We start from the raw sequence: 25,503 nt of genomic DNA, 5'->3' as shown, positions 1-25,503 counted from the left end.
TTTTGGTGTGCGGTGATAGACAATAGTCTAGTTTCATTCTTTTGCATGTGGCCTTCCAATTTTCCCAGCATCATTTATTGAAGAGGCTTTCCTTTCTCCACTGCATGTTTTTGGCTTTTTTGTCAAAAATTATTGCCCATATAAATATGGGTTTACTTCTGGACTCTCTTCTGTTCCACTGGCCCATATGTCCGTTTTCCTGCCAATACCATGCCATTTTGATTACTGTCGCTTTGTAGTATAATTTGAAGTCGGGCAGAGTGATGCCTCCGGCCTCATTCTTTTTTCTCAAGATGGCTTTGGCAATTCGGGGTCTTTTGTGCTTCCATACAGATCTGGTGATTTTTTTGTTCTATTTCTTTAAAAAATGCCAATGGGATTTTGATGGAGATTGCATTAAATCTGTACAATGCTTTAGGTAATAAGGTCTTTTTAACTATATTGATTCTTCCAATCCAAGAACACGGAATATCTTTCCATTTCTTTGTGTCTTCTTTGATTTCTTTTAATAGGGTCTTACAATTTTTATTATATAGGTCCTTCACTTGTTTCGTTAGATTTATTCCTAGGTATTTTATTCTTCAACTGCAAAAGGAATTATTTTTTCCACCTCTTTTTCTGACCCTTCGTTATTAGAGTACGGGAACACTATGGATTTTTGAACGTTGATTTTGTATCCAGAGACTTTACTGCATTTGCTTATTGTCTCTAGTAGTGTTCTTGTGGAGTCTTTAGGGTTTTCTATAGAGAGAATCATGTCATCCGCAAATAGTGACAGTTTGACTTCTTTGTTTCCTATTTGGATGCCTTTTATATCTTTCTCTTGTCTGATTGCACTTGCTAGGACCTCCAATGTTATATTGAATAAGAGCGGCGATAGTGGACAGCCTTGCCTTATTTCTGATCTTAGAGGGAAGGTTTTTAGTTTTTCACCATTAAGTATAATGTTGGCTGAGGGCTTGTCGTATATGGCCTTTATTGTAATAATGAAAGATTTTTAAAAATTTAAATATTTATCAGTAAGGAAATTATTAAAGAGTTTGCTTACCTTGGTTCGGTCATCAATTCGAATGGAGACTGCAGCCAAGATATAAAAGAAGGCTGAGACTCAGAAGGGCAGCAATAGAATGAGTAAAGATTAAGAAGAAAGATATATCATTAGAGACCAAAGCTAAGATCTTCCACACGCTTGTATTCCCAATTACTATGTATAGATGTGAAAGTTGGGGAGTGAAGACGGCTGATAGGAAAAATAATAAATTCATTCGAAATATGGTGTTGGAAGAGAGCCCTGGACTGCTAGAAAGATGAACAAGTGGGTCCTAGAGCAAATCAATCCTCAAACATCACTGGAGGCAAAAATGACAAAACTGAAGTTATCCTACCTCAGGCACACATGAGAAGGTAGCATTCTTTGGAAAAGAAAATAATGCGGGGAAAAATAGAATGCAGAAGGAAAAGAAGACCAAATATGAGCTAGATTGACTCCATAAAATAAATTATAGGCGTAAGTCTACAGGAGCTGAGCAGGATTGTTGAGGACAGGACACTATAGATATGACTCATTCATTCATAGGGTCGCCAGGAGTCAGAGTCTACTCAACAGCATTTAACACACACGAGGAAATACATAGATAAATTGTAGAATATTCATATAGGGATACTAAATGGCAGTTAAAAGAAACAAGCTAGGTCTATGTGCATCTACATGGTTATATTTCAAAACCATTAAGTAAAAAAATAAGTTACAGAATATGTGTCAGTGTGTCATGTCTAAACAAAATACATTTGCATTTCTAAGATTCTAATTCTGAAATTAGTTTCTCAAATTTCACAGCAGTGAGCAGTGTTCCTATATGCATATGAGTGTCTGAGGAACTGTGCCCAGAAACAGTATACTTCAGCAATAAACTGGCTGTCATTAAGAGTGATTACCGTATCCTAAAGAATGAACAGTTTTAGAAGAGCAGAAAGCTGTCTTCCTCTGAACAAGTAATCTGTAGAATTAAATATTTTGTAACTACTCACAGTATGCTCAATACTATATAATGTGTGTATATGCAAAATTTTCTCCTCCTGAGTAGCTTTCAAGAAAAGAGATGTGGCATAAAGAGGTACAGGTATACATCCTGAGAAGAAAAATTAAGAGGTGTTTGTAAGAAGATGTTTGTTAAGTAATAACTTTATACTAGAACCTTGCAAGATAGAATCTCTATTCTGTAAATAACTAGATGTTGAAATCACAGATGCCTTCAGATATCAATTCCATATATATTTGTTGAGAACCTGCTATATATACAGGGTACTCTGCTTTAACATGGTCATGAACGCAAAGATGAATCAGGAGTCCCAAGTTGTTTATAGACCAGAAGAAGATGGCGGTAACTATAAAATGAGGCAGTTAAGGGCCCTGAGAGTGATACACACAGCTTTGTAGCTTGAAAGGAGAATGGAATTGTTTTCTTTGGAAGGATCCAGAATGGCTCTACAGAGGCTGTTTTACACATTTGTCAGTGTGTGCATTTCTGTTTGGGTGATTGAAAGTAGTAGGGCAGTTTTTCTCTGTGATATAGCTCTGTTTAGTATTTGATCCTTTTCCTATTCCCTGCCCCCCCTTAAGAAAAAGTTGCTGTATATTAAACCTTTCGAAGCTTTTAATGGTGTTGCTGAGACAATCATTTAAGCATTTAAAATACCACATTTTAGAGGCATAGTGGTTAGCCACTGGAAACTAACCATTGGATTTGATAAAGGGGGGGGGGATTTTATGTTATGGCTATGACAGAATGGAAAAATACTTTAGTGAGACGGGTCGGCATTTTAAATTGTAGCACAATAATAGCTAAAAGTGCTGAAGTCAACAGACTGCTTAGGATATGGTTATTATTTGCTGAGAAAGGCCTTTCAAGGTAGCCACCTACACATGTTTGCAACCTCACTGAGTTCAGTTCTTCCCTAAACCTGGTACTGTGACCCCTGATTGATGTTAGTGAGAGTTGTGGACTCACAGAAAAGGGAGATTGAGGTCATCAATGAATCCAAGGCAAGTACAAAGTCAGTGTAATGACAAACAGGTTATAATAGACTTACACATTACATATAACTTAGGTTGGAAACCATGCAGAGGTGATGGTGATCTTCTTATCTTCTGAAGCTGTCTTAAAAATTTTTATTTTTCCCCCAAAGCCGTTACAATATAAGTTGATTCTAGTTCACACAACTTAAAACAAAAAAGGTAGAATGGGGATACAAAGACAATCTTAAGAGGTGATATTTATATTTGATTTATGACTTGAACGATATGAAGGAAATGGCCATGAGCTGGAGGATGAGAATTCTAAGGAAGAGCATCAGCAAGTGGAAAAGCAGAAATGGATGACCTTGGGCAAATTAAATTGCTTTTCTTCTCTGGGCCTCATTGTCTTCATTTGTAAAACTAGAGAGTTGGACTAAGTGAGCCGCCCTAAGGAATTTTTCAGCTCCAAAGCTCAGTGAAATAAGGACTAATTAAAATGGGCAACAGGGCCAAAGTCAAATACAGTTTTTGTTTGTTGTTTTATTGAGATATAATTGACATAACATTGTATTAGTTTAAGATGTACAGCATAATGCTTTGATATTGTGTGTGTGTGTGTGTGTGTGTATCAATATTTGTTTTTAAAGATGACGGCCCTGGGGTAGCTGAAACATTGGGAAGATGATGGAGACATGGAAAGGGACAAAATGTTGGCAAGAGAAAAAATGTCAAATGAAACATGATTCCAAATTAGTGGGACAGGATGGTGTTAAGGGGAACACTTCTTTCCCATTTCTGATGGTTCCATTTTCATTTTCTTAATTACCATAACATTCCTATTACTTTACTTCTACACTCAGGGAGGTAGAATGACTTATTCTGGTAAATTTGGGAAGAAGAAACGGGGCATGCTCTGCTCAGTTCAGCTTCTCCCTTTTGTTTGTGGGTAGTAATCCTTACCACAGAGAGCTGTTCTCCTTACTTCTCCAGGCCCTAAGTCTTACCTGGGGAGTTCCTCTTCTGGGAGCTTTGACCTGAGCCAGCATTTGCCTGTGACCCTATGGGTAAATCTGTTGAATTTGAGCATTTGGTTTCTAGGTACCGCTAAACCAGGTTCTCCAGTTTAGTCTTCATTAGTAATAATGGTGATACTTTGGTTTTCTTCTGCCATACCCTTATCTTATTTCTCAGTATGTTTAGAATTTGAATGAGCAAGAAAAGTGCTGTTTATTTGACCCTCTCAAACCCTAAAAGCTGGGATTCAAGGGGAAGGGAACTAGCTTTAGCAAGAAGGGATATTGTTCTCTCTGAATCAGTCTGAATCAGGAAAAGGTAATAATTGTGAAGAACTAGAGATACTCGAGGTATGATGGAGCTTCAGAGATTCAAAATCAACTCAGTAAAGTAGAAGGCCAAATAGATGAGGATGATTCAGTAGGCATGGAATTGGAAAGTGAAAAGAAAAGATTTAGCATTGCAACTATGGGGAATGTACTCAAGAATCCACTGAAAAGGACCAAAGGATTGCCAGGTAGTGTGACAGACAAGATGATGTTAACAGGCTTGAATGAGTAGAGTTGTAAGGCAGCCTCATTCTCTGTCACTAGGGGCAAAAGTGGTGAAAACTGCTCTGTAGAATATATTTTATTCTTAAGATATATTAATTTTCACAAATAAATGAATAAATCCATTAGGAGTAGACAATGAATGGTTATATCAGTACTATTACAAATGCTAAACTATACTTCTTCCAATATAGTTTAGACATGTGCTTGCTTCGGCAGCCCATATACTAAAAATTGGAATGATACAGAGAGAGATAGTTTAGACAGTCACTAAGTTAACCCTTATCTCAGTTGATTCAGATTTCCATGTGTGTGTGCACGCGTGCAGAGTTTTTATTTTTTTATTAAACAATTTTTTTTTTTTTTAAAGAGGCTAATCAACAAATACAGCATGGTAGCAGCCCCAAACACCAGCAGGATGAATTTTTAATGTCCATTGTTTCTCATTACATAGCTATAGTCAGTCACTTTATTGAAGGTTATTCTTTATGTGACAAATTCAATCCCTCTCATGCAGAAAAGAAAATATCCTGGCTTATTTCCTTTCCCCATTGACCTTTGTAGGACCAAAGGGAATACCACCTTCTCCATAAAGTAATTTCAAACTATTCTTTGCATCTCTGATTTCTCTCAATTCCTATTACTCTTAAAAGTCAAAGTGTACATTACCACATACAGTTTGGTAGGGAGAGGAAGAGTAGGGAGCAGGGAAGGATTTGGAGAGGTGTTTGAATTTGAACTGGGTGTTGAAGGAAAATAGAATTTGGCAGGTAGATATGGGAGGCAGGAGCCAGGAGCACTCCAGGTATAGCACATTGCTTAATCCAGAAAGCAAGGAGGTGTGGTGTCTTCAGGGAGCAGTCTGTTGAGCAGGCCCTTGGCTAGAGGACAAGGGACTGCTCCATGACTGGGAAAACAGATTATACAAGGCTGTAGGAAGCCAAATTTCTTTTTTAGGCCAGGTGAGATTTTGATGAGGGAATAGCCTGTGGAGAAGTAGAAAATGAAAATTCAATGGACTTGATTGCTGGAATGAGATTCTAGGAGGAAGGGAAGTAAGAGTCCAGTAGACATGCAGATAAAGTCAGAAGGGAAGCCTGGAAGAATTAAACAATAAAAAGGGAGGGCTCAATTTTACTTGAAAAGTCAAGCAAGTAATCTTTGTAGTTGATAAAAGAATACCTCCTAATATTTATAAATATAAAAATTGTTTTAAATTTATCTACTCTGCTAGAGTTTATTTCTTTTTTATTTTTGGTAAAAGAACAATAAAAGAACAGCATATGCTGAAAGAAATTAGGTACACAACAGGAACTGAGATAATTTCAAATAATTTTTCTTTTAGCCGGATTGCTATTATAAAATAAGAATACATTTTGATTCAGAACTTTTATGAAGAACTTGAGCATTTTATTACAACATCTGTTTCTACATTTTAATTTCTTTCTTTTTTATAGGTATTTGCATACTTTTTTTTTCAAATGAGAAGACCTTTTTGTTTGCCACAAGAAGGCTATTATCCAGAATGTTAATGGGTTTTCAGCTATTAAGATGTAATGATATACCTTGAGTATTTAACTATAAATTTGAAAAATCTCCATGAACAATCTCAAAGGAATACTTAGAATGCACTCCTGGTAAATTGGCTCATTTTCCTGTAATTTACTGGAAGCACTGATATGAGAGTAGTCCTAATGTGAAAAGTACATTAATCCCTGGAGTTACATTGTATATATTAAATTATTACTCTCAAAGAATAAAACATATGAGAACGTTTAGCCTTCATTCACATTTGTTACTTAGACTCACAGTAGAGAAACAATCACTTATCTTTGATGCATAAAATTAGAAGTGATACATTTAATATCTTTTAAAACAGGAGGTACAGTGATGCTCAGTTATGCTTTTACATAACAATTGCTCTTTCCAAAACAGGGACTGTTCTAGTCAGGAGAACAATTCTTCTGGCTTTGTGGAGGCCCTTTTTATTTCTTTGGTAATTGAAATATTTTTAGAAACCCATAATGACGCTTTCTTTGATGTCAGTCACAAAGATTAGTCTGCCTTCTAGCCATGAGCTCCTAACACATTGGGAGATTATTTAAGAAAGTAGTCAATTGTAGGAGCAGCGGTCGCAGGAACATTTAGGGTCTTACTTGGAATTTTGTCTAATTGTGTTTTTCTTCTTTGCCAGGGGACCGAAAGTTGTGGAACCGTAATTTGTGACATCAGGTTTTTTTTGGTAAGCAGCCATTTATGATTCTGGATGATTAAGGCAGATAGGAAGCCCCTCCTGAGAGTTTAACAAAGCTCTCAACAACTTACACCATGAACATAAATCTGGACCCTTCTCGAGATGACCTGCCTCTCATGGCCAACACCAGCCACATACTTGTGAAGCACTATGTACTGGATTTAGATGTGAATTTTGAAAGTCAAATCATTGAAGGCACCATAGTGCTTTTCTTTGATTCTGGAAACAAATTCAGGAAAAAGAGTAGTTCCACGGAGGAAACCTGCCGACCAGAATCAAATGAAGCCTGCAAATTTAGGATGCTGGAACCATGCCATATTTCTGTGACAAATACAAGGACCTTCTCATCTAAAATGGGATACAATGATTTTGCAATCTGTGGTAAAGGTGAAAAAGATACTTCAGGTAAAGATGGTAACCATGACAACTGGAAACTGGCTTCTGAGATTTCTAGCTCAAAGTACTGCTGTGACACAGGGAATCATGGGAGTGAAGATTTTTTGCTAGTGTTGGACTGCTGTGATTTATCTGTATTAAAGGTTGAGGAGGTGGATGTTGCTGCTGTGCCAGGTATTGAAAAATTTACAAGGTCTCCCAAGCTCACAGTTGTTTCTGAGCTCAGGAATCAGATTGTACGTGAACTTGTGACTCTGCCTGCAGATCGTTGGAGGGAGCAGTTAGACTGTTATGCTCGCTGCAGCCAGGCTCCTGGCTGTGGGGAACTCCTGTTTGACACTGACACTTGGAGCTTACAGATCAGGAAGACAGGGGCTCAGACAGCTCCTGACTTTCCTCACGCCATAAGGATACTGTACAGAACCAAACCCCAGGGGCGATCAGTTACATGGACCTCAGACCAGAGTGGCAGGTAGGTTATCGGGCACTCTGCAGCCCCCTGCCTGTTGATCTTACACACTGGGAGATGAGTCTTTGCAGGAATGCTCTCGAACAGGGGACCAACTCTGCAAAGCTGCTCCTCTTTATTCTGTGGCATTACCCATCCAGCCTCAAATTCTTAGACTCACAGTAAAGCAGGTAAATTCCCAGGCATGCTCAATTCTTAATAGAATTACTTCCCTTAAGTCAGGATAAAAAGATTACTGTGTTAAGCCCTGCATTTCTGAGTTAGGAGATTGAAAGGCAGACTGCATGATTAAATCTCGACCTAGCTCTAGGTTAAGATCTCTGCTGGTGACGTCCAGTGCTGTAGATGGGAGTGATATGTATCTCTCAGTGGATACTTTCTCAAAGTTTCTTCACATTTCCACCAAGGGAGTAGACTGCTGCCAAGCTGAATTGGTGTGAAGCCTGGCAAAGTGCTTCCAAGTAAAGCCAGCTCTGCTTTGTGACTTTCTTATTGTACCTGTCTTTTGGCAGCTATGTCTCCCTGGACTTTGTCAGTTGTAATATAATGTGAACCCCCAAAGTCTTCAAAAGATCTGTTTCTGAGGAGTGTGACAGTTCTGCTGATAGTGCACGCTTATTCTTTGGCCATGATTCTCAGTATTGATACGAGGGAGACTCCTGGTTTTTAGTGTGGGGAGAGGGAACTGATGAGGCATCGATTTCTAGGGGATGTATTTGGGCAGCCACTTGTTGTTTTCTTCTTGCCTCTTTTCCAACAGTTGTTCAGATTTTTTTAGAATTTGATAATTTTTAAATCAAACTTTATTGGTTCCTCATTTTTGTACCTATTTCTTTGTGCTAATGTGCTGCAAATCAATATGGTAATTATTGCAGAGCTTGGCTGGAAGAACATTGATCTCTGTGACCTTATTTTGAGCGCCTTCTTTCGTAGCATTGGACTCTCTTAATGGAGGCAGTGGTCTCAGTAAACTGCTTACATATCTCTCTAACCCACCCCTCAGAAAACCTTTAGGTTTTTTTTAAGCATCATTTTGACTTTGACCTTATCTCATTCCTCTCTTCTAATCTTAACCTCCCGCTCTGGTCTCCTGCCCAGCTTGGAAGGAGTTCACTTCCTGCCTTATTTCTGCTAGAGTCTGAGGCAGCCTTTGGGAAATTGCAGGGTTGGTACAAACTTACATCTGTACAAAAACATAATGATTTATTTATTGAATAACTTATTGGATATTCTTGAGAGACCATGAGGGGAAAGAAACAAGTGATCTTATTGTATCTTCAGAACTTTTTGAAATTATTAAAGATGGGTTTTCAATATTTAAGAATATAACTGTCTCTGAATACTTAACTAGGAAATTGTAGTTTTTATATTTTCAGATATTTCATATTTGAATTAAATAATGGGGAAGAAGAAACTATTGACAGTATTTGGAAGAAATACTCATTCATGGCCCCAAACATGGCTTTCTTCTCAGTGCTTACTACAAAGAAAGAGAGTAAACTTGTGAATTAACATTACATGTAAAGTGTTGAGTAGGAATGAGTCATGGATAAATTCTGGTTTCCATAAAGAAACCAAAGAGGTGTTTGGCACAATTTGCTCCTGCAAAGGCTGACTTGGTGAATTTATTCTTGATGTCTCTTTTTCTGATAATTCAATAAAATGCATGATCACAGCAGGAGATTAAACTGTATCCTTGGAAGTTTGTTATTATGTTGGTAAAGAAATGGCATTTATATAATCTTACAAGGATAATTAACATTTGCTTTTTTTTTTTTAAATCCTTACGAGTTTTTTCTCCCCCTTTTGGGGGGGATGGTTATTACAGTCAAAATAATCTTTTGTGAATGGCCACCAAATCTCTGTAAATTCTCCCACGTTCTTAAAAATAAGTCAAGGTATATACTGGTAACTGTTTGGATACTTTAAGGACTTTAAAATGCCCAAGGATCCCAGGTTGCTAGACAGAAATCATTTTTTTAGTGGTATGAGCGAGTAGTAATCAGAGTTATAATGCTTTATGAATGTAACTGGGAAAATATAAAATTTACAATTATGTGAAAAATGGGTAGAGCTTATTTCTTCCAATTAAAACTAAATAGTTATTACATTTTTATCCTTGAATGGCAGAATACTATCAATATACCTAGCATAAATTCTTAGTCTCCTAAATGAGAAACTTCTCATTTTCAAAGAGGCAAATTGAATGAAGTTACTAGAAGATTCTAGAAAAATCCATGTCTAATTGTGAAAGAGAGCTACATTTCTTTGATTTTTACCATGTCCTTTACTGTATGTGAAGATTTCAATACATTTAAAAAATAAATAAATTATGTTAGCTTTCTTGTTTGTTTGTTTTGTCTGTATTGAAGTATAATAGACAATTTGTTGCTTGTATTTACATTGTACAGTTCAATGAGTTTTATTTTTCGCTTACAGTTGGCATACAATAATATACCAGTTGTATATAGCATAGTGACCAGAGATCCACATAACTCGCAAAGTGATCATCTCACTTAATCTAGTACCCCCCTTCCCCCTTACAAATTTATTATATTACTAACCATCTTCCTCTTGCTACACTCTACATCTCCATGTCTATACTGCAACTATTCGTACCTCTTAATACCTTTGTCTTTTTTTTGCCTTCCCGCCTAATCCCACTCCCATCCAATAGCCCTCAAAATATCCTCTGTTTTGTTTAATTCCACTTTTGTTGTTGTTGTTTATTTTGTTCTTTAGAGTCCATGTATATGTGAAATCACGCGAAATTTGTCTTTTTCTATCTGACGCATTTCATTCAGTGCAATACCCTCTAGGTCCATCAAGGCAGTATCTTTTTCCATCCATTTCCTTTTAGTCTGTGTGTATCTTTCAATCTCAAGTGAGTCTCTTGTAGGTAGCACATGTAGGGGTCTTGTTTTCTTATCCATTCAGCTACCCTGTCCTTTTGTTGGAGCGCTTTTTTTTTCCATTTGAAGTACTCGTTGATAGATATGTAGTTATTACCATTTTTTATTCATGATTTTGATGCATGGTTTTTCTTCTTAAAGAAGTCCTTGCAACATTTCCTGTAATAGCAGCTTTGTGGTGACGAATTCCTTTAGCTTATTTTTGTCTGGGAAGCTCTTTATCTATCCTTCGATTCTAAATGATAGCTTCGCTAGATATAGTATTCTTGGTTGTAGATCCTGGGTTTTCATCACATTGAATATTTTGTGCCAAGCTCTTCTGTCCTGCATAGTTTCTTTTGAGAAATCAGCTGCCAGTCTTCTAGGTGCTCCCTTATAGGTAACTAACTGCTACTTTTAAGATTCTCACTTTGTCTTTAACCTTTAGCATTTTTATTATGATGTGTCTTAGTGTGGGCCTCTTTGGGTTTCTAGTTTTTGGGATTCTCTGAGCTTCCCACAGTTTTATGTCTATTTCCTTCACCAGGTGAGGGAAATTTTCCATCATTATTTCTTCAAATATATATTCAACTTCTTGTTCTCCCTCTTCAGGTACCCCCACAAAATGGATATTTTTACCTTTAATAGTGTCCCATAGGCTCCTTAAGTTATGATTATAGTCTTGGCTTCTTTTTGCTTGCCATTCTGATTGGGTGTCCTTGGCTTTCCCATCCTCTGTATAGGTCATTTGATCCTCTTTTTTATTCACTTTATTTATTCCATTTAATGTATTCTTCATCTTAGATAATGTGTTCTTCATTTCTGACTGGTTCCCTTTTATAATTTCCATTTTCATTTTTATGTGTGTGTGTGTTTTCTTATCTTTGTTAAAGTTCTCACTGAATTTATCTACACTTCCCAAAAGTTCATTGAGCATGTTTATAACCAGTGTTTTGAACTCTGCATCTGTTAGATTACTTGACTCCATTATTTCTGGATATCTGTTCTGTTCTCTCATATTCTTTGTCTTCCCATTTTGGCTGCCTTTCTGAGTCTGTTTCTATGTACTAAGCAAAGCTCCCAAGTCTCTTGGTCTTACTAGTGCAGCTTTGTGTAGTAGGTGTTCAGTGGCACAGTCCTGAGAGGGGTTCAGCTGCAGGCCAAATTTAGCCAAAGCCTGTGCCCCTCCAGGGCCACCTATTAAGATTCAGCAAACAATCCACAGATGCTGGGCTTATAGTTGCCTCAAAAGGCCACACCAGAAACTGAGGCCATTTGCCTCCAGTGTGAGTTTAGGTGCTTCTCAGTAAGGAGCACCTGATTTGCCGAGGATACACCTGGATGTGGCTTGAGTGGGGCTGCGAGTTGGGGGACGCTGAGTTTCGGGGAATCCTCTGGGTGGAACGACCTCTGTTATCCAGTTGGATGACTTTCCGCTATGTCGGCGCTGAGTCGCACACTGGGAAGGGGGAACAATGGATACTGCCGGCACTTCTGTACACGGTGAGTCTTGCCTCGGCCCTCACTTGGTCAACTCACTGTCTCCCTGTAAGTCCCTGATGCCCCCTGCATAGCCAAACTGGCACTGGTGCTCAGAGTGAGCAGGTCTGTCACTGCAAAAGTCCGCTCGTGGACACGGCCCCTTTAAGAGGCGTCTGCAGCTGCCGCAGCCTCCATCCCACTCAGCTGCTGAGGACTAGGCAGCCTCACCTCCTCACTCCATCCTAGCTTCTGCTGTTGCAGGGTGATTTCTTAATTCTCTCCCTAGTTGTATGGCTTATTCATCTAGATCCCAGGCGATGTTCCTTGCTGTTTGCTCCTTGTTTCTGTTACAACTTTGATTTGGTCGCCAGAGAGATGAACAGAGCCTCTATCATCTAGGCCATTTTTTTCCCCTCTGTTAGCTTTCAACAAATTTCTATTTTAAGCAGATATTAGAAACTTAAGAAAATTTCTATATTGATTCCTTTCCTTTTGAGTTCCATCAGTGGCTTCTCCTCTTTCTACCCGTAATCCTACACCTTTTCAAGAATAAAACTTATTTCATTTAACTATATAAAAATATTTAGGAGGTCAGGGGAATCCAGGACGGAATGCAAAATGTGACAAAACAATCTAGCTATATTAAAATATATGAAACAACCTTACGAAGGGGTGGGGGAAAAAGGTGCAGACCGAAATCACTTCGGAAACTCATGGAATCTATAAGGAAAAAGAATTATACATAATATCATAGTTTGATAAAGTTGTTCCCCATAGACATACAAGTTAACAATTTTGGTATCACTATACATGTGTACTAGAATTGAACAATTAAGTAAATGGATGGCAGATGGTGGGAGCCAGCTTTCTCACTGTTAAAGTGTGAGGTTAGAATGATCTCTGTGAAAATGGATTAGAATTGGAGACATCACTATGAACTCATATTTAGCTTAATGTAGATATGGATGGCTGCACATAGAAACAATTATAGATATGGTATTTCCAAAGGTAGCATATAAACATATATTTCCTTACTTAGCTAAGAGGGTTTAAAAGCAATGAGCATATCCTAGATCCTGGATCTTGGTTTCTAATACCATTCTCCAATAAAAGAACCGGGGCTTCTTGAAGAAATAGCTAGGACTGGGGCAGGAACTATACAAAATGAGCCTGGAGCATCTTGAAGTACCAGAAAATAAGTGCTCAAATGACAGTAACAACCTGCAATTGTGAATGTAGGTCAAAGGTCCAGAGAATCATCTGGAAAAGAATTCCTAATGGCCAAAGCTGAACAACAAAACAAAGAAAATAGTGTTAGATGATAACTAACAGTATAAAATAAATATCTGAGTTCATACTGATATAAATAAGTGACTGACTAAATAAGCAAATAGAGGAGAATGAACAAATCCATGGTGCAAAAAAAGTCCAAGTTATGCAGATACTCCGTCCTCAGTGAGGTGGATCATAACTCCTTACTCCTTAAGTGTGTACTACACACAGTGACTTCCTTCCAAAGAGGACAGTATGGAAAGGGGGAAAAAATGTAACTTTACATTGGAGAATACTGATGAACAGGACCTCAGTGAAGAGATCAAGGTTAATGTGATGAGTCATATTCTTAGTATGTACCCTTGGTGTGATGTGGTGAGAATGGCATCTTTGCGATCTTCCCCAAATCCATCACCCCAGTCTAACCAGGAGAAAAACAGATAGATCCCAGTTGAGGGACATTCAGTAAAATACCTCACTGGTACTCAAAACTCTCAAGGTCAACAGAAAAACAGTCTGAAACTGTCATAGTCGAGAGAAGCCTAAGGAGATAGGATGATTAAAAGTAATGTAGTATCCTGAAACAGAAAAAGGAAATTAAAGAAAAATGAAGGAAATCTGAATAAAATTTTAACTTTAGCTAATAATAACACATCAATATTAGTTCATCAGTTGTGACAAATGTAATATACTAACGTAAGATCTTAATAATAGGGAAAACTGGGCATGGATATATGGGAACTCTGTATTATCTTTCCGCTTAAAAAAATTTAAAATTGTTCTAAAATAAAGAGTTTATTTAAAGAATAAATTTCAAATTTGTACAGAAGTCACCATCTTTCTACTTACAAAATTTCCCTTTTGTAAGGGCTGTCCTCCCATTTTTACTAAGTGGCAATGTTCTCTGGAGAAGAACTGAAAATATATTTGAAGCTATAAAAGCATATTCCTTCCAATAATTGTCAGTAATTTCTTCTTTCCCATTATTATTCTAGTTCTAAAATAAAATATCTGAAAGTATAAAAGCTACATTTTCCTACCTTGGTTCAGGCATTGTGGGGTTGTGGCAGCTCTTGAACTGAAGTGCTCTTTCTTGCCTCTATCATTCAGTGTCTGGATTTTAGGTGACATTAAAAAACAATTGATGAAGTAAACACACATAGTAATCTAATACAACATGGTTCTTGGAAACAATGTTACTTTGTGTGGTGTGTGAATATTTGTACCCTTTAAAAGTATTCTGAAGAGAATATTTGAGAATAGAGACAGGGTCAAGAATGTGTAAAGGTGCTCTTGCTAAACTAGAAAGAAGGGGACTTGATATCTTTTTGATTTTTAGACTCTTAATATACCTAAGGAAAAAACTTTCAAAAATGGAAATCTTTATTAAAAGTTTATGTACTTTCTGCATTTTCCCTCATTTTTTCCGTGCCACTGAATAAATTGTTAGTTAAAACTAAAGCATTGTCTCTGTTAACCCATTTCCTTTTCCCTTAGGATCATTATAATAGTTGTGAAACCAGCCAAGTTGTCTAGGGTAGCCATACCCAACCTTTTAGGCACCGGGGACCGGTGCTCGTATGATAATATAATGCCTGATGATCTGAGATGGAGCTGAGGCAGTGATGCTAGTGCTGGGGAAGCGGCTGCAAATACAGATGAAGCTTCGCTCACTTGCCTGCCGCTCACCTCCTGCTGTGTGGTCCAGTTCCTAGCAGGCCACGGACTGGTACCCCTAGGGTTGGGGGCCCCTGGTTGTAGGGGATCTGGGCTTAAACTGATGACATCACTGAACATGAGTTAAATGGAGGGGAAATTCAGTTAAATATAGCAAATTTATTTTAAAAACTATAACTATTTGGATGATTGTTAAAGATAAGGAAACTGACTAGGAAAACACATTATAATTAAAAGTAGTATAAAATTTTAAATTTCCTAAATCACTATGATGTTTCTGTGTTTTAGATAAGACCAGGATAAAGTTGGAAAAATACTAAAGAGAATGATTTTTTTTTCTATTATATTTATTGCTCAGCTATTGGACCAAGAAAGATGTAGACTTTTGAAGTATTTTTAGTTTGATATCAAAACCAGATGTTAAAACATGTTTTTCAACCCTCCTAAAATGGTTTCATTGTTTTATATCTCACTATAAAGGAGTGTTTGAAAAGTAATGAGCAGAAGATCTTTCAGAAGAGATTTTAGGTCTAAAAGGAACATTTCTACAATTAACACCTCCCCCTCCCACCCTTATTTCTTTATCTGCTTCAAGGAACAAATACAAAATTCGTGAGAACTGAAGTGGAAATACACACTGATTCTATAAGATTATTATATAACTGCAAAGGAGAAATTGATCATTCCAAACTTGAAAATGTTTGGAAGAGTTCTTTTACTTTTGTCTCTTTCTCTCCTTGCTGCATCTTCTAGATCTACCTCTATTTCCCAGAATCCCATTTGAGTCATGGTAGAAAAGACAATGTTGGACTGTCTTAAACAAGTAACTAAAATGACCAATCAAATAAGAAACAAGAATAACTAAGCATCAACAGAAAATAACAAAACACAACGAACAGTAACCAAAAGCATGATGTATTGAAAAGAACTTGGAAGGTGAAAGCCAGGAGACCTGAGTACTCGTCAGAGCTGTGTTGCCAACTAGCTATGTGATTTCAGATAAGTCATTTTACATCTTTGGAGCTTAATTTTCTCGTTTATAAAACGAGAATATCCCATCTGAGGATCTCCAAATGTTTTCCACATATAAAATTCTGTTTTCACAAGGGACTTTTATATGAGAAACATTGTCTTTGCTTTTGTAAGCAGCTTGCCTATTTTGCATCCAAAATACCTCTGGTGAAAAGTGGTGAATTTCTGACTCAAAGCCATCTTCATTCAATCCAGTCTATTTTGACTCTACAGAAAATCTGAGTCAGGGCAGCACCATTCTTTGACCTGCCATATGTTCAGTATGATTGATGAATCCTGGTTTTAGTAATTGTGCCATGAAGTAGAATGATAATAAGGAAAGGAGGGTGTGTGTGTGTGTGTGTGTGTGTGTGTGTGTAGGGGAGAGAATGAGTCATAGTTGATACTTCCTGTTTTAGTAGTCTGGCTCTTGGTTTTTGTGGCACAAGAAAGCGAGATTGCTCACCTGCAATGGAGACTGTAACTTTGGCTTAATGAAAACAGGGAGTCATAAAAAAGATCAGGTGCAGGAAGGAGAACAGATGTAGAGAAATTGGTGGGGACCTGAGGACTTTGTGACCCTAGGAAACCTATAAAAATGTGACCCATTAAACTGTCACATCTGTGGTTCTCTGGCCTCCAGTGACCAGATCGGTGCCTCAGTGTGGGAAAACATTCCACCAAGCCACACCCATGGCAACCGTGGACTCATCACTTCCTCCTACCCGCTTCTCCTGTAGCAGCCTGCCCTCTCCCCAGTTGTTGAATGGTGATAACTAAGTTTCTGAAAAAGTGATTTTATGGAAAATTATGGAACTTAAAACATATTTTAAACTAAAAGTCATCTTCTTTTTAGCCCAACTGCAAAACAATAAATGCATATAGTAGTCAACTGAAGAGAAAGAAAACATGGTTTGAATCAATTCCTTATAAGTTTTCCTTTGTAGATGGCTCTTCCTTAAGAGGGCAAGCAAGCACATCAGAGTTAGTTGACCACTTACCTTGGAAGGCATTGGTCTCAGTCTGTTCAGGCTTCTATAACAAAATGCACAGACTGGGTAGCTTATAAACAACAAAGTTATTTCTCAGAGTTCTGGAGGCTGGCAGTCTGAGATCAGGGTGCCAGCATGGTTGGGTTCTGGAGAAGGCCCTCATCTGGGTTGCAGACTGCTGACTTTTGTCTGTGTCCCCACATGATAAAAGAGGCTGGAGAGCTCGGTCAGGCCTCTTTTATATAGGCTCTAATCTTATTCTGCCCTCATAACCTAAGTACCTTCCAAAGGCCCCACCTGCTAATACCATCAGATTGGGCATTAGGATTTCAACATAAGAGTTTTGGGGGAACACTTTCAGATCAAAGCAACATGGCTGGTGCGTCTCTTCCTTGTTCAACCACTCTGCGAACACACAACATATAACAAGAAACTGAGGTAATTGTTATTCTGACAGGTTCTTCACTTTAGTTTTTTAATGGCAGCAAGCCATGGGCCTGCCTGTCAACCCATCTAACCCTATTTTTTCTGATTTTCAGTGTTCTTCTCTCACTCCTACAAGTCTTGTGCAGTTAACTTGGGCTCCCCAAGGAGTCTCCCATGCAGCTTGTGAGATGAGCCCTAGTGTGAGAGTTTTCCATTGCATGCTGGAAGGAATTATTCAGTCTGGAAATAATGAAATTATAAGCATCAGAATTTCTGACTGGCACATTTAGAACGTGGCCAAGGTGCAAGACTGTGCATGTTGAATAAACACAGCTGCATTTATTTTAGTGATTACACATCCAGATAACTGCGGAGCATGTTTATAAATACACATAGATTTTCCTTCCCTCTTGGGTAATGGAAGACACAAAATCACCTCTCCTCATTTGAATGTGTGCATAATGGAAGCCATCTTTACCCTTGAGTCACCATGTAGTGAATATGGTTTTCAGGACTCCATGAAGCCTCCATGTTCACCCATTCTCCATTTGCTGCCATATGTCCAAAATTCTATCACTAGAGCTTTATCAAAGATAAAGGCTTTCATCCCTGTTAAAATATAGTTACTTAATTTTAAATTGTTTTAGATATTTGCATTATGATGTACATAGGCTATCAAGTTATAAGAGCTCGAAAAGCCATTGGTTATAAAGTCCTTGGCACTTGGTTTGGGTGTATTGGAAAGGGAGGAGTGAAGATGCAACTTAGAGAAAAAGGCCAAGAAAGGAGCAGGCTGGGAGCGCAAAGAGAATCTGCATTTTCAAGAAATTTTGGTCTACGGCCGTGCTACCCTGAACAAGCCCGATCCCATCTGATCTCGGAAGCTAAGCAGGGTCGGGCCTGATGGGAGACCACCTAGGAAGACCAGGTGCTGTAGGTGTAAAAAATTAAAAAGTAAGAGATTGTAAGCTGACAAGGTCCTTGCAATCTGTGAGGTCAACCAAGGGTTGCTTCGCCTAAAAAAATAAATAAATAAATTTTGCCTAGGGCCTCTCTTCTGTGGTTGTTTTCTGATTTCTGAAACTATTCCAATAAATGATTGATTCTTATATCTGACATGGGTATATTTATGGGTGTGGCTTTGAGGTAGATGACTTGATCTACATTTTCAGTGTTATAACTCTGGAAACCAAGTAGAAAGCTAGAAAGAAAACACACAGACTTTAGCAGAAAAGATGCCCAAGCCATGTAAAGAAGAGGATAAGAAAAGCGAATCATGAGGATAGTAGGGAGGGTGGAGTTGACAGCTTCCTGGGGGCCTGGGCCAGGTCTCTTGGCAGGAGAGTTCGGGTGCTCAGGCACAACATGGCAGAAAGAGCCTTCAAGAGAATGGCAGAGGAATCAGGACAAAACTCGAAAGCAAAATATCTAGAACTAGACTGTTTTAGAGGGGAAATAATAGAGAATTTGGAAGGAAAGGATGATGATAACATGCTTTTAAAAAATCTTATTAATGGAAGGATTCTCTCCACTACCCAAACCCCTGAATTGTGTTTGGCACCCAGACTCAAATCTGCTAGCAACATCAACACTTATTACTTCATAAAAATCATCATTCTTAAATTTTCTGAGATCAGTCCCATTGTTGGAGGGGTCACTGTTTGGAGTTAGGAACTCTCAATCCCTGTGTCCATACAAATGTCCTCTTCCATATGGTGTATTAAGCTTTTCATATACAAATCAAAAAGGTAGGAACTCTTCTTCCTTGTCCCTTCCTGTGACCTTACTTGTTGTCCTGAGTTTCCTTTGTTGTTTAGTAGCTTAATGATTCATCTTATCACTTGAGCCAGGAATCTGAGAAAATTCTGTTACTTATCTATTTCTGGATAACAAATTACTCAAAAACTCAACAGCCTAAAAGATTAAAGAATAAACATTTATTATTTCACACAGTTTCTGAGGGTCAAGAATCCAGGAGCAGCTGAACTGGGTGGTTCTGGCTCAGGATCTCTTACAAGGTTGCATTCTGCCAGGGCTACAGGCATCTCAAGGCTTGAATGAGGCTGGAATATCCTCTGCCATACTCACAGGTGTGGTTGTTGATAGGCCTCAGGTCATCACTGACTGGGCTGAAGGTCTCAGTTTCTACCCCACGGGCCCCTCCATAGGCTGCCAGAGTGTCCTCATGACGTGGAAGCTGGATTTTCCCCAGAGCAAGTGATAAGAGAGAGAGATGGAAAACCCCTAAAATGGATGCCACAGGTTTTTAAACAATCTAATCTCAGAAGTGATACCTGCCATCTCCTATTGGTCACACAGACGAAACCTGGTACAGCATGCAAGGAGACTACACAGGGTGTAAATATCAGGAAGCAGAGGTGTGGAGGCTGATGGAGGAAGCCTTGAGGTTTGCATATACCTAAGGTCACAGATGGAATGCATATTAATATCCTATCATGGCCTCCGATCCAACCTTATAGGGAGGAGAGCAAACCTCTTGGCAAGCCAGTCTTTTGGGGAGGATTTGTTTCCTGTGCAGGGAAGAGAAGACCTGTAACACCAGAGTCGCCCTGGGGAAATGAGGTGCTGAGCACAACAGGAAGAGAACATAGCTACTTTTAGACTTGGCCTAAGCACCTTAGGACTTAAGACCATAATATGGCATCAGCTCCCCTTTTGCATGAGATATCACAAATAGGTTTTTAACTCCACAAGTCTAAGATTGGAAGTGGCTTCCTAGAATTCTTGAACTGAGAAAAATTGTAGGGTCCATTCTGCTTTAGTGGAAAAGCAAGCCTTGAGTCTCAAGGTCTGCCATTATCAGAGTTATGCCTGCCATTTGGCCACCGGAAATATATCCTGTTTCCACCAACAGTACTCATTTTTTGGGGGTGGGGGGAACCCTTTGCTAAGATGAGCTTTTTAGGAAAAAAAAAATACTAGGTAGAATTTTCAGAACTAGGCATACTCGACCCAACCTGCCTGAGCTATTTAAGCTGTTACAGCACCCCTTCCACCACATACCCACTACCAGCAGCACTAAGGGGAGGAGGCAGCTCTGGAAGCCTTCCTCATTAGGTTCTTAAACAGCCTGAACTGGACAGTTAACTGAGGTTGAGTTGGTTAACCAAGGACGTGAGGGAACCAAGTTGGGAGCTCATATCTTGTTGAGACTGATGGGAGATTCTGGGTCTACCATGAAATTTGTCTTTGTTCTTGGACCTATAAAGTTGGAATACAGAATTATAAATTTGTGGACCAGAACAGACAATAGAGGTCACCAACTTGTACTCTAATCCCATTTTACATGTGACTCAGAAAGGTCGAGGGACTTTTCCACGGTCGTTTAATAAGTTGGTAACCCAGGCAAGACTGGTCTTCTGAATTTCTGATCTTGTTTCCCTGTCCCATGTCGAACCTGCGAGTTATGTACCCTTGTGGGAAGGTAGGCTGCACCTGCCTGTCTGCCCTAAGGTCCATTTTCTGCTCTTATTGTGTTTATCTCTGAATGACCACGCACCTCATTACCCGGGCTCTTTGTCTTCTGTTTCCTGCTAGGTTTGACCAATGCAGGGCACTGATAGAAAAATTTGAGAGCAGGAGTTGGTGAGAAACAACTCTCCCCTCCCTGCTTCCTTTGGCATCTCCAGCAGTGACTGAGCCTCCTTTGGTCCCAGTACCCATCGGACAGTCCCCACTGTGACTCCAGATTCTGTCAGATGACCCAGTAACACCCAGTAACAGTTTCTCTAACCCGAGGATTCACAGCTACTTACTGCTGTAGTTAATCTTTGGGTTGCCTTACTGTCCTTTGTTTGGCTTCTCAGCTATTCTGTCACTTCTATAACCAATTCCCTATATCCAATTAACTCCGTTTGTTATGACTTAGGCTGCTTTCTCTTTTCTTCACTGGCCCCTGACTGATAGTAAAGGATTATCTGTTCTCGTACATTGTAGGAACACAATAAACATTCGATCATAGTGATGTTAATCAAGCTGATTGAAACTACATCATATTTGTCATAATTCCTGAAGAGAAAAAAGTGGAAACATTTTTTTTTTAAGACACTTTCCCAACAGTCAGTCACGTATAGGCGGGTTTGTAGTTTTTAATTGTAGCAGCATGAGCCCTAATGTCATGCCATTGGTTTCTTCCACTTGCTTTAGTAACTGCTACACTTGGCCTTTCCATCACAAGCCTTGTTGTTGTGACCTATAGTCCTCTTTATATGCCAACCCATGTTCTTGGCCTCCACACAAGGATTCCCACAAGGGCTCCATTTGAGATGGCGGTTTCTAAGATTGGGGTATCTGCCCATCAGCACTGGATTTGAGACCACCAGCTTGTTTTTTCAAGCATTAATATCTCAGTGATCTCCAAACATATTTTCTGTTCCAGAATATTTTCTAAAAGTTTTGCGAGAACATCTCTACAGCCTTTTTCTTTTAAAGGCATAAGAGCTTAAGGGGAGGGGCAAGGATAATATAAATTTTAACTTGGCAGACTAGTATTTAAAACTTTATCCAAAAATATTTTCCCTTAAAAAAAAAAACAACAACTCTTTTTACATATTTAAGAAATTCATTTGGGTGAAATTGTGACTCACCCAGCCCTTGGCGGTTTCAGTTCAAAATGCTTCGAAACAAGTCAACTACAAAGCCTCAAATGTTTTCTCTTTGAAAGCTCAACTTAACCTTCTCTACCGTAGTGTTGAGAAAAGTGACAACTTATTTTAAAGATTCTCCCCCTTTGTTTCTTTGTCTTTCTTCTGCAGGCCATGTGTTTATACTATGGGATCACCCATAAACAACAGGGCCCTTTTTCCATGCCAGGAGCCACCCGTTGCCATGTCAACATGGCAGGCTACAGTTCGAGCAGCTGCATCTTTTGTTGTTTTAATGAGTGGGGAAAATTCTGCCAAGCCAACACAGCTTCAGGAAGGTACTGTACATGTGTTCTGTGCTTCTTTATGTATTGCACACATGCTGGACCCAGGAACCCAATCCACAGTGGTTTTTGCAACTTTAAAGAGCTCCTTTATTAGTTGGATTGGAATGAACATACTATAAAACATCCTGCCAGAGAAAACGGGGGCGGGGATGGGGAGGGGCATTTGGGAGCCTGGGCATGTGGGGCTCTTCATGCCAGAGTTATCAGTTCCTAGATTATTTCAGCAATTGCTTTGACCTGGTGGTTTGTGGGCCATAAGCAGGTGGGTGGTCTTGGTCGAAGATGCTTTGAGCAGGCAAATGTGTCATGGAAACACCATTACGCTTGAGTTGTCTGTGGTTAGGTCATGGAGCCGGCACAAGGTTATTCATTATGCTGAGCGATAGTGCTCCTGTTGGCCGGCCCGCAGGAGTTATCCTGGTAAAGAATCTATTCGACACACTTTGCCCATGGAGTTCTGAACCAAAGGTTTATAAGAAAGATGGAAGGCAAGTTCTAAACTATTTGCTAATTGCAATAATTAACTCTTTCAGTTGAGAGCCTGAGCATGGTGATGCCAGGTAAAATTTTTATAATTGTAATATTTCTTCATTTAAAATGTGTCTCCTGCCACATACTTATGGAAACTTGAGAAAATTAAAAGTAATAAAATTAAATAATTTTAGGGAAAATGGTGCTAACATTTTCTTGCATTTCCTTCCAGTATTTAAGCTCTGTGCCTATAGTATGTATTATCATTTCAAAATTATTGTCATAGCATGTAACAGTTTTTTCACTTATGGTATATCTTGAATGTTTTTCAAGTCATTAAGTATTTTTCAAAACTCTGATTTTAATGTCTGCATAATATTTTGGTGTATGACTATATCAGATTTTACTTAAGATTTTTATATTATTAGACATTTTTTATCATTTCCAGGGTTTTTTTTCTATTATAAATAAAGTTGCATTAAATTCCTGAGGAGACATTTTATATAAAATTAGAATTATTGAGTTAAAAGTGTTGAGCATGTGTAAGGCTGTTGGTACATAGCCCTAGTTGTTTTCCAGAAATTGGTACAATTGTATTATTGTACCAATAATACAATTTACATACATACATCAGTAGTTATGAGGGTCCCTGTTTCCTGGGAACTGCATGCATCTGATAGACAAGAGAAGATCTCTTTTAATTTGGATTACTTCAATTATCAGTGAGGTTTTACATGTCTTTATATGTTTCTTAACCATTTTCATTTCCTATCTGTTCATTTTCTTTGCCCAATTAGGCTTTAGTGAGATTTCCAGAAGTTTGTTTTGTCTTTTAATTTGATCAGCTTTGTAAAAAATAAAGATGTTAATCTCATATTCGTGAAGAGTTATTTTTCCTAGTTTTTAGTATGCCTTTTAATTTTATGTAATGTTTCTGATTTACAGGAGATTTTTATTTTTATGTGAAATCTGTCAAATTACTCTTTGAAAATCTTTCTTTGATCTAAGAGTCACCTGTTTTGTTCTAATATAATTTATTTAATTTAAATTTTTTTTGTTTTCTTGTCAGGATTGTGAAATGAAGACTAAACTTTTTTTTCCCAAATAGCTAACCGGTTACTCCAAGATCATTTATTGAATCTTTTCTGATTTGTGATATATCCTTTTCATAAACTAGATTTATACTTGTTCTGGAGTCTTGAATGAGTATTTACTTGATTCTCAAAGTAGAAACAAAACAATACATTTAAGAATTTTTTTTTAAAAATAGGTCTCATTTATATGGTTCACTTAAAAATGAACAAAAGACAAAAATAAAGTCTTCTTTTAATTCCTAATTTCCAGCTACCAAGTAACCCTTCCCCAAGGTAGCAAAGGTCACCGGTTTCCTTTGCATAATAGATTTTTTTCATTTGTATAATAGATTTTTTTCTCTTGTCGCATAGGTCATAGCATGTGGTACATATTTTTTGATTGTGCTTCCTCCTTTAGAATAAATTTATCTTGTAGATAATTTTATTTCTAAACATAAAGAGCTTCCTCATTATTTTTATGACTTTGGAGTATTTCATAAGCGGATATTTTGTAATTTAGTGAACCAAAAGCTCTTGACTTCACTCTATATCAAATAAGGAATTTAATGAGCATTTACTTGTATCATCGTTCTTCACTCACATTCCTCAGTTTTAATTAGTACAGTTTGGGGTTTAGGACTCATATTATCTCTATATTTTGTTTTTGTATTTTACATTTTCTTCTAGGAATAATAATTATTGTTTTACATTTTCATCTAGTTTCAAATCATATTTACAATAAGTATTTAGACTGTCTTTATTCTTGAACTTTTAAGTTTGGATCATCTCTCAGTCAGCTGAGAAATGGTTTCAATTTTTTTTTTCTAGAATGGTGAAAGAGTGGTATATTTTATGAGCCCTCCCGTATTTATGTTGGCTTTTCTCGTATTCATTTGCGAACAATCTTTGGCTAGGTATAAAATTCTTGGGACTTCTTTTTTCTCTTAAACATACAACTATAAACACTTTATTATCATTCCTTAGTATTTCTGAGGAGAAATCCGATATCAATTTCTTAAAAATTCTTTGAAAGCCTCTAGGCTCATAGAATATTTTTTTTAATTTACATAATCCCCAACTTTCTATAACAAAGGTGCTTGTGGGTACCTTTATTTTTAATCAACTTTATTAAAATATAATTTACATATAATAAAATGCGTAGTTTAAGTCTTGTTCAGTGAGTTTTGACAAATACATACACTTATGTAATTATTCAGCACCCCTAACGAAGATGTAGAACATTTCCATTACCCTAAGACTCCTCTTGTGCCTTTGCCATCTCTCCTTACATCCTGCCTCCCTAACCCCACTCCAGTCAAGCACCAATCTGATTTCCATATTAATAGATTAGTTTCGTCTCTCCCAAGAATTCACATAAATGGAGTCATTTCACATGTACTCTTTGGTGTCTAGCTTCTTTTGCTCAGCATAATGTTTATGCGATTCGTCCATTCTATTGTGGGTGTCAGTAGTTCATTATTTTTTTTTAAACTGGTAAACAGTAGTCCATTATATGAATAATCCACAGTTTCTCTTCTCACCTGTTTATGGATATTT

General features: G+C 37.9%; 1 protein-coding gene across 23 annotated transcripts in view; it reads left to right on the top strand.

Annotated features, from left to right (window-relative positions):
* The window catches only part of CUNH9orf3 (chromosome unknown C9orf3 homolog), a 339,317-nt gene that overhangs the window by 27,338 nt on the left and 286,476 nt on the right, over positions 1–25,503 (top strand). For 22 of the 23 annotated variants that reach the window (XR_002777583.1, XR_002777584.1, XR_002777587.1 and 19 more), the window contains exons 2-3: positions 6,776–7,703; positions 22,227–22,393. Coding sequence is in view for 10 of the 23 variants with exons in the window: in XM_011382213.2 (XP_011380515.1) it covers positions 6,910–7,703; positions 22,227–22,393 (961 nt within the window). In the remaining 13 variants the exon portion in view is untranslated. The remainder of the gene's footprint in view (positions 1–6,775; positions 7,704–22,226; positions 22,394–25,503) is intronic. The other variant, XM_023524463.1, reaches the window with a different exon arrangement.

The sequence above is a fragment of the Pteropus vampyrus genome, unplaced genomic scaffold, assembly GCF_000151845.1.
Source record: "Pteropus vampyrus isolate Shadow unplaced genomic scaffold, Pvam_2.0 Scaffold465, whole genome shotgun sequence".
NCBI classification, from domain to species: Eukaryota; Metazoa; Chordata; class Mammalia; order Chiroptera; family Pteropodidae; genus Pteropus; species Pteropus vampyrus.
This window is presented reverse-complemented; position numbering and strand designations above follow the sequence as displayed.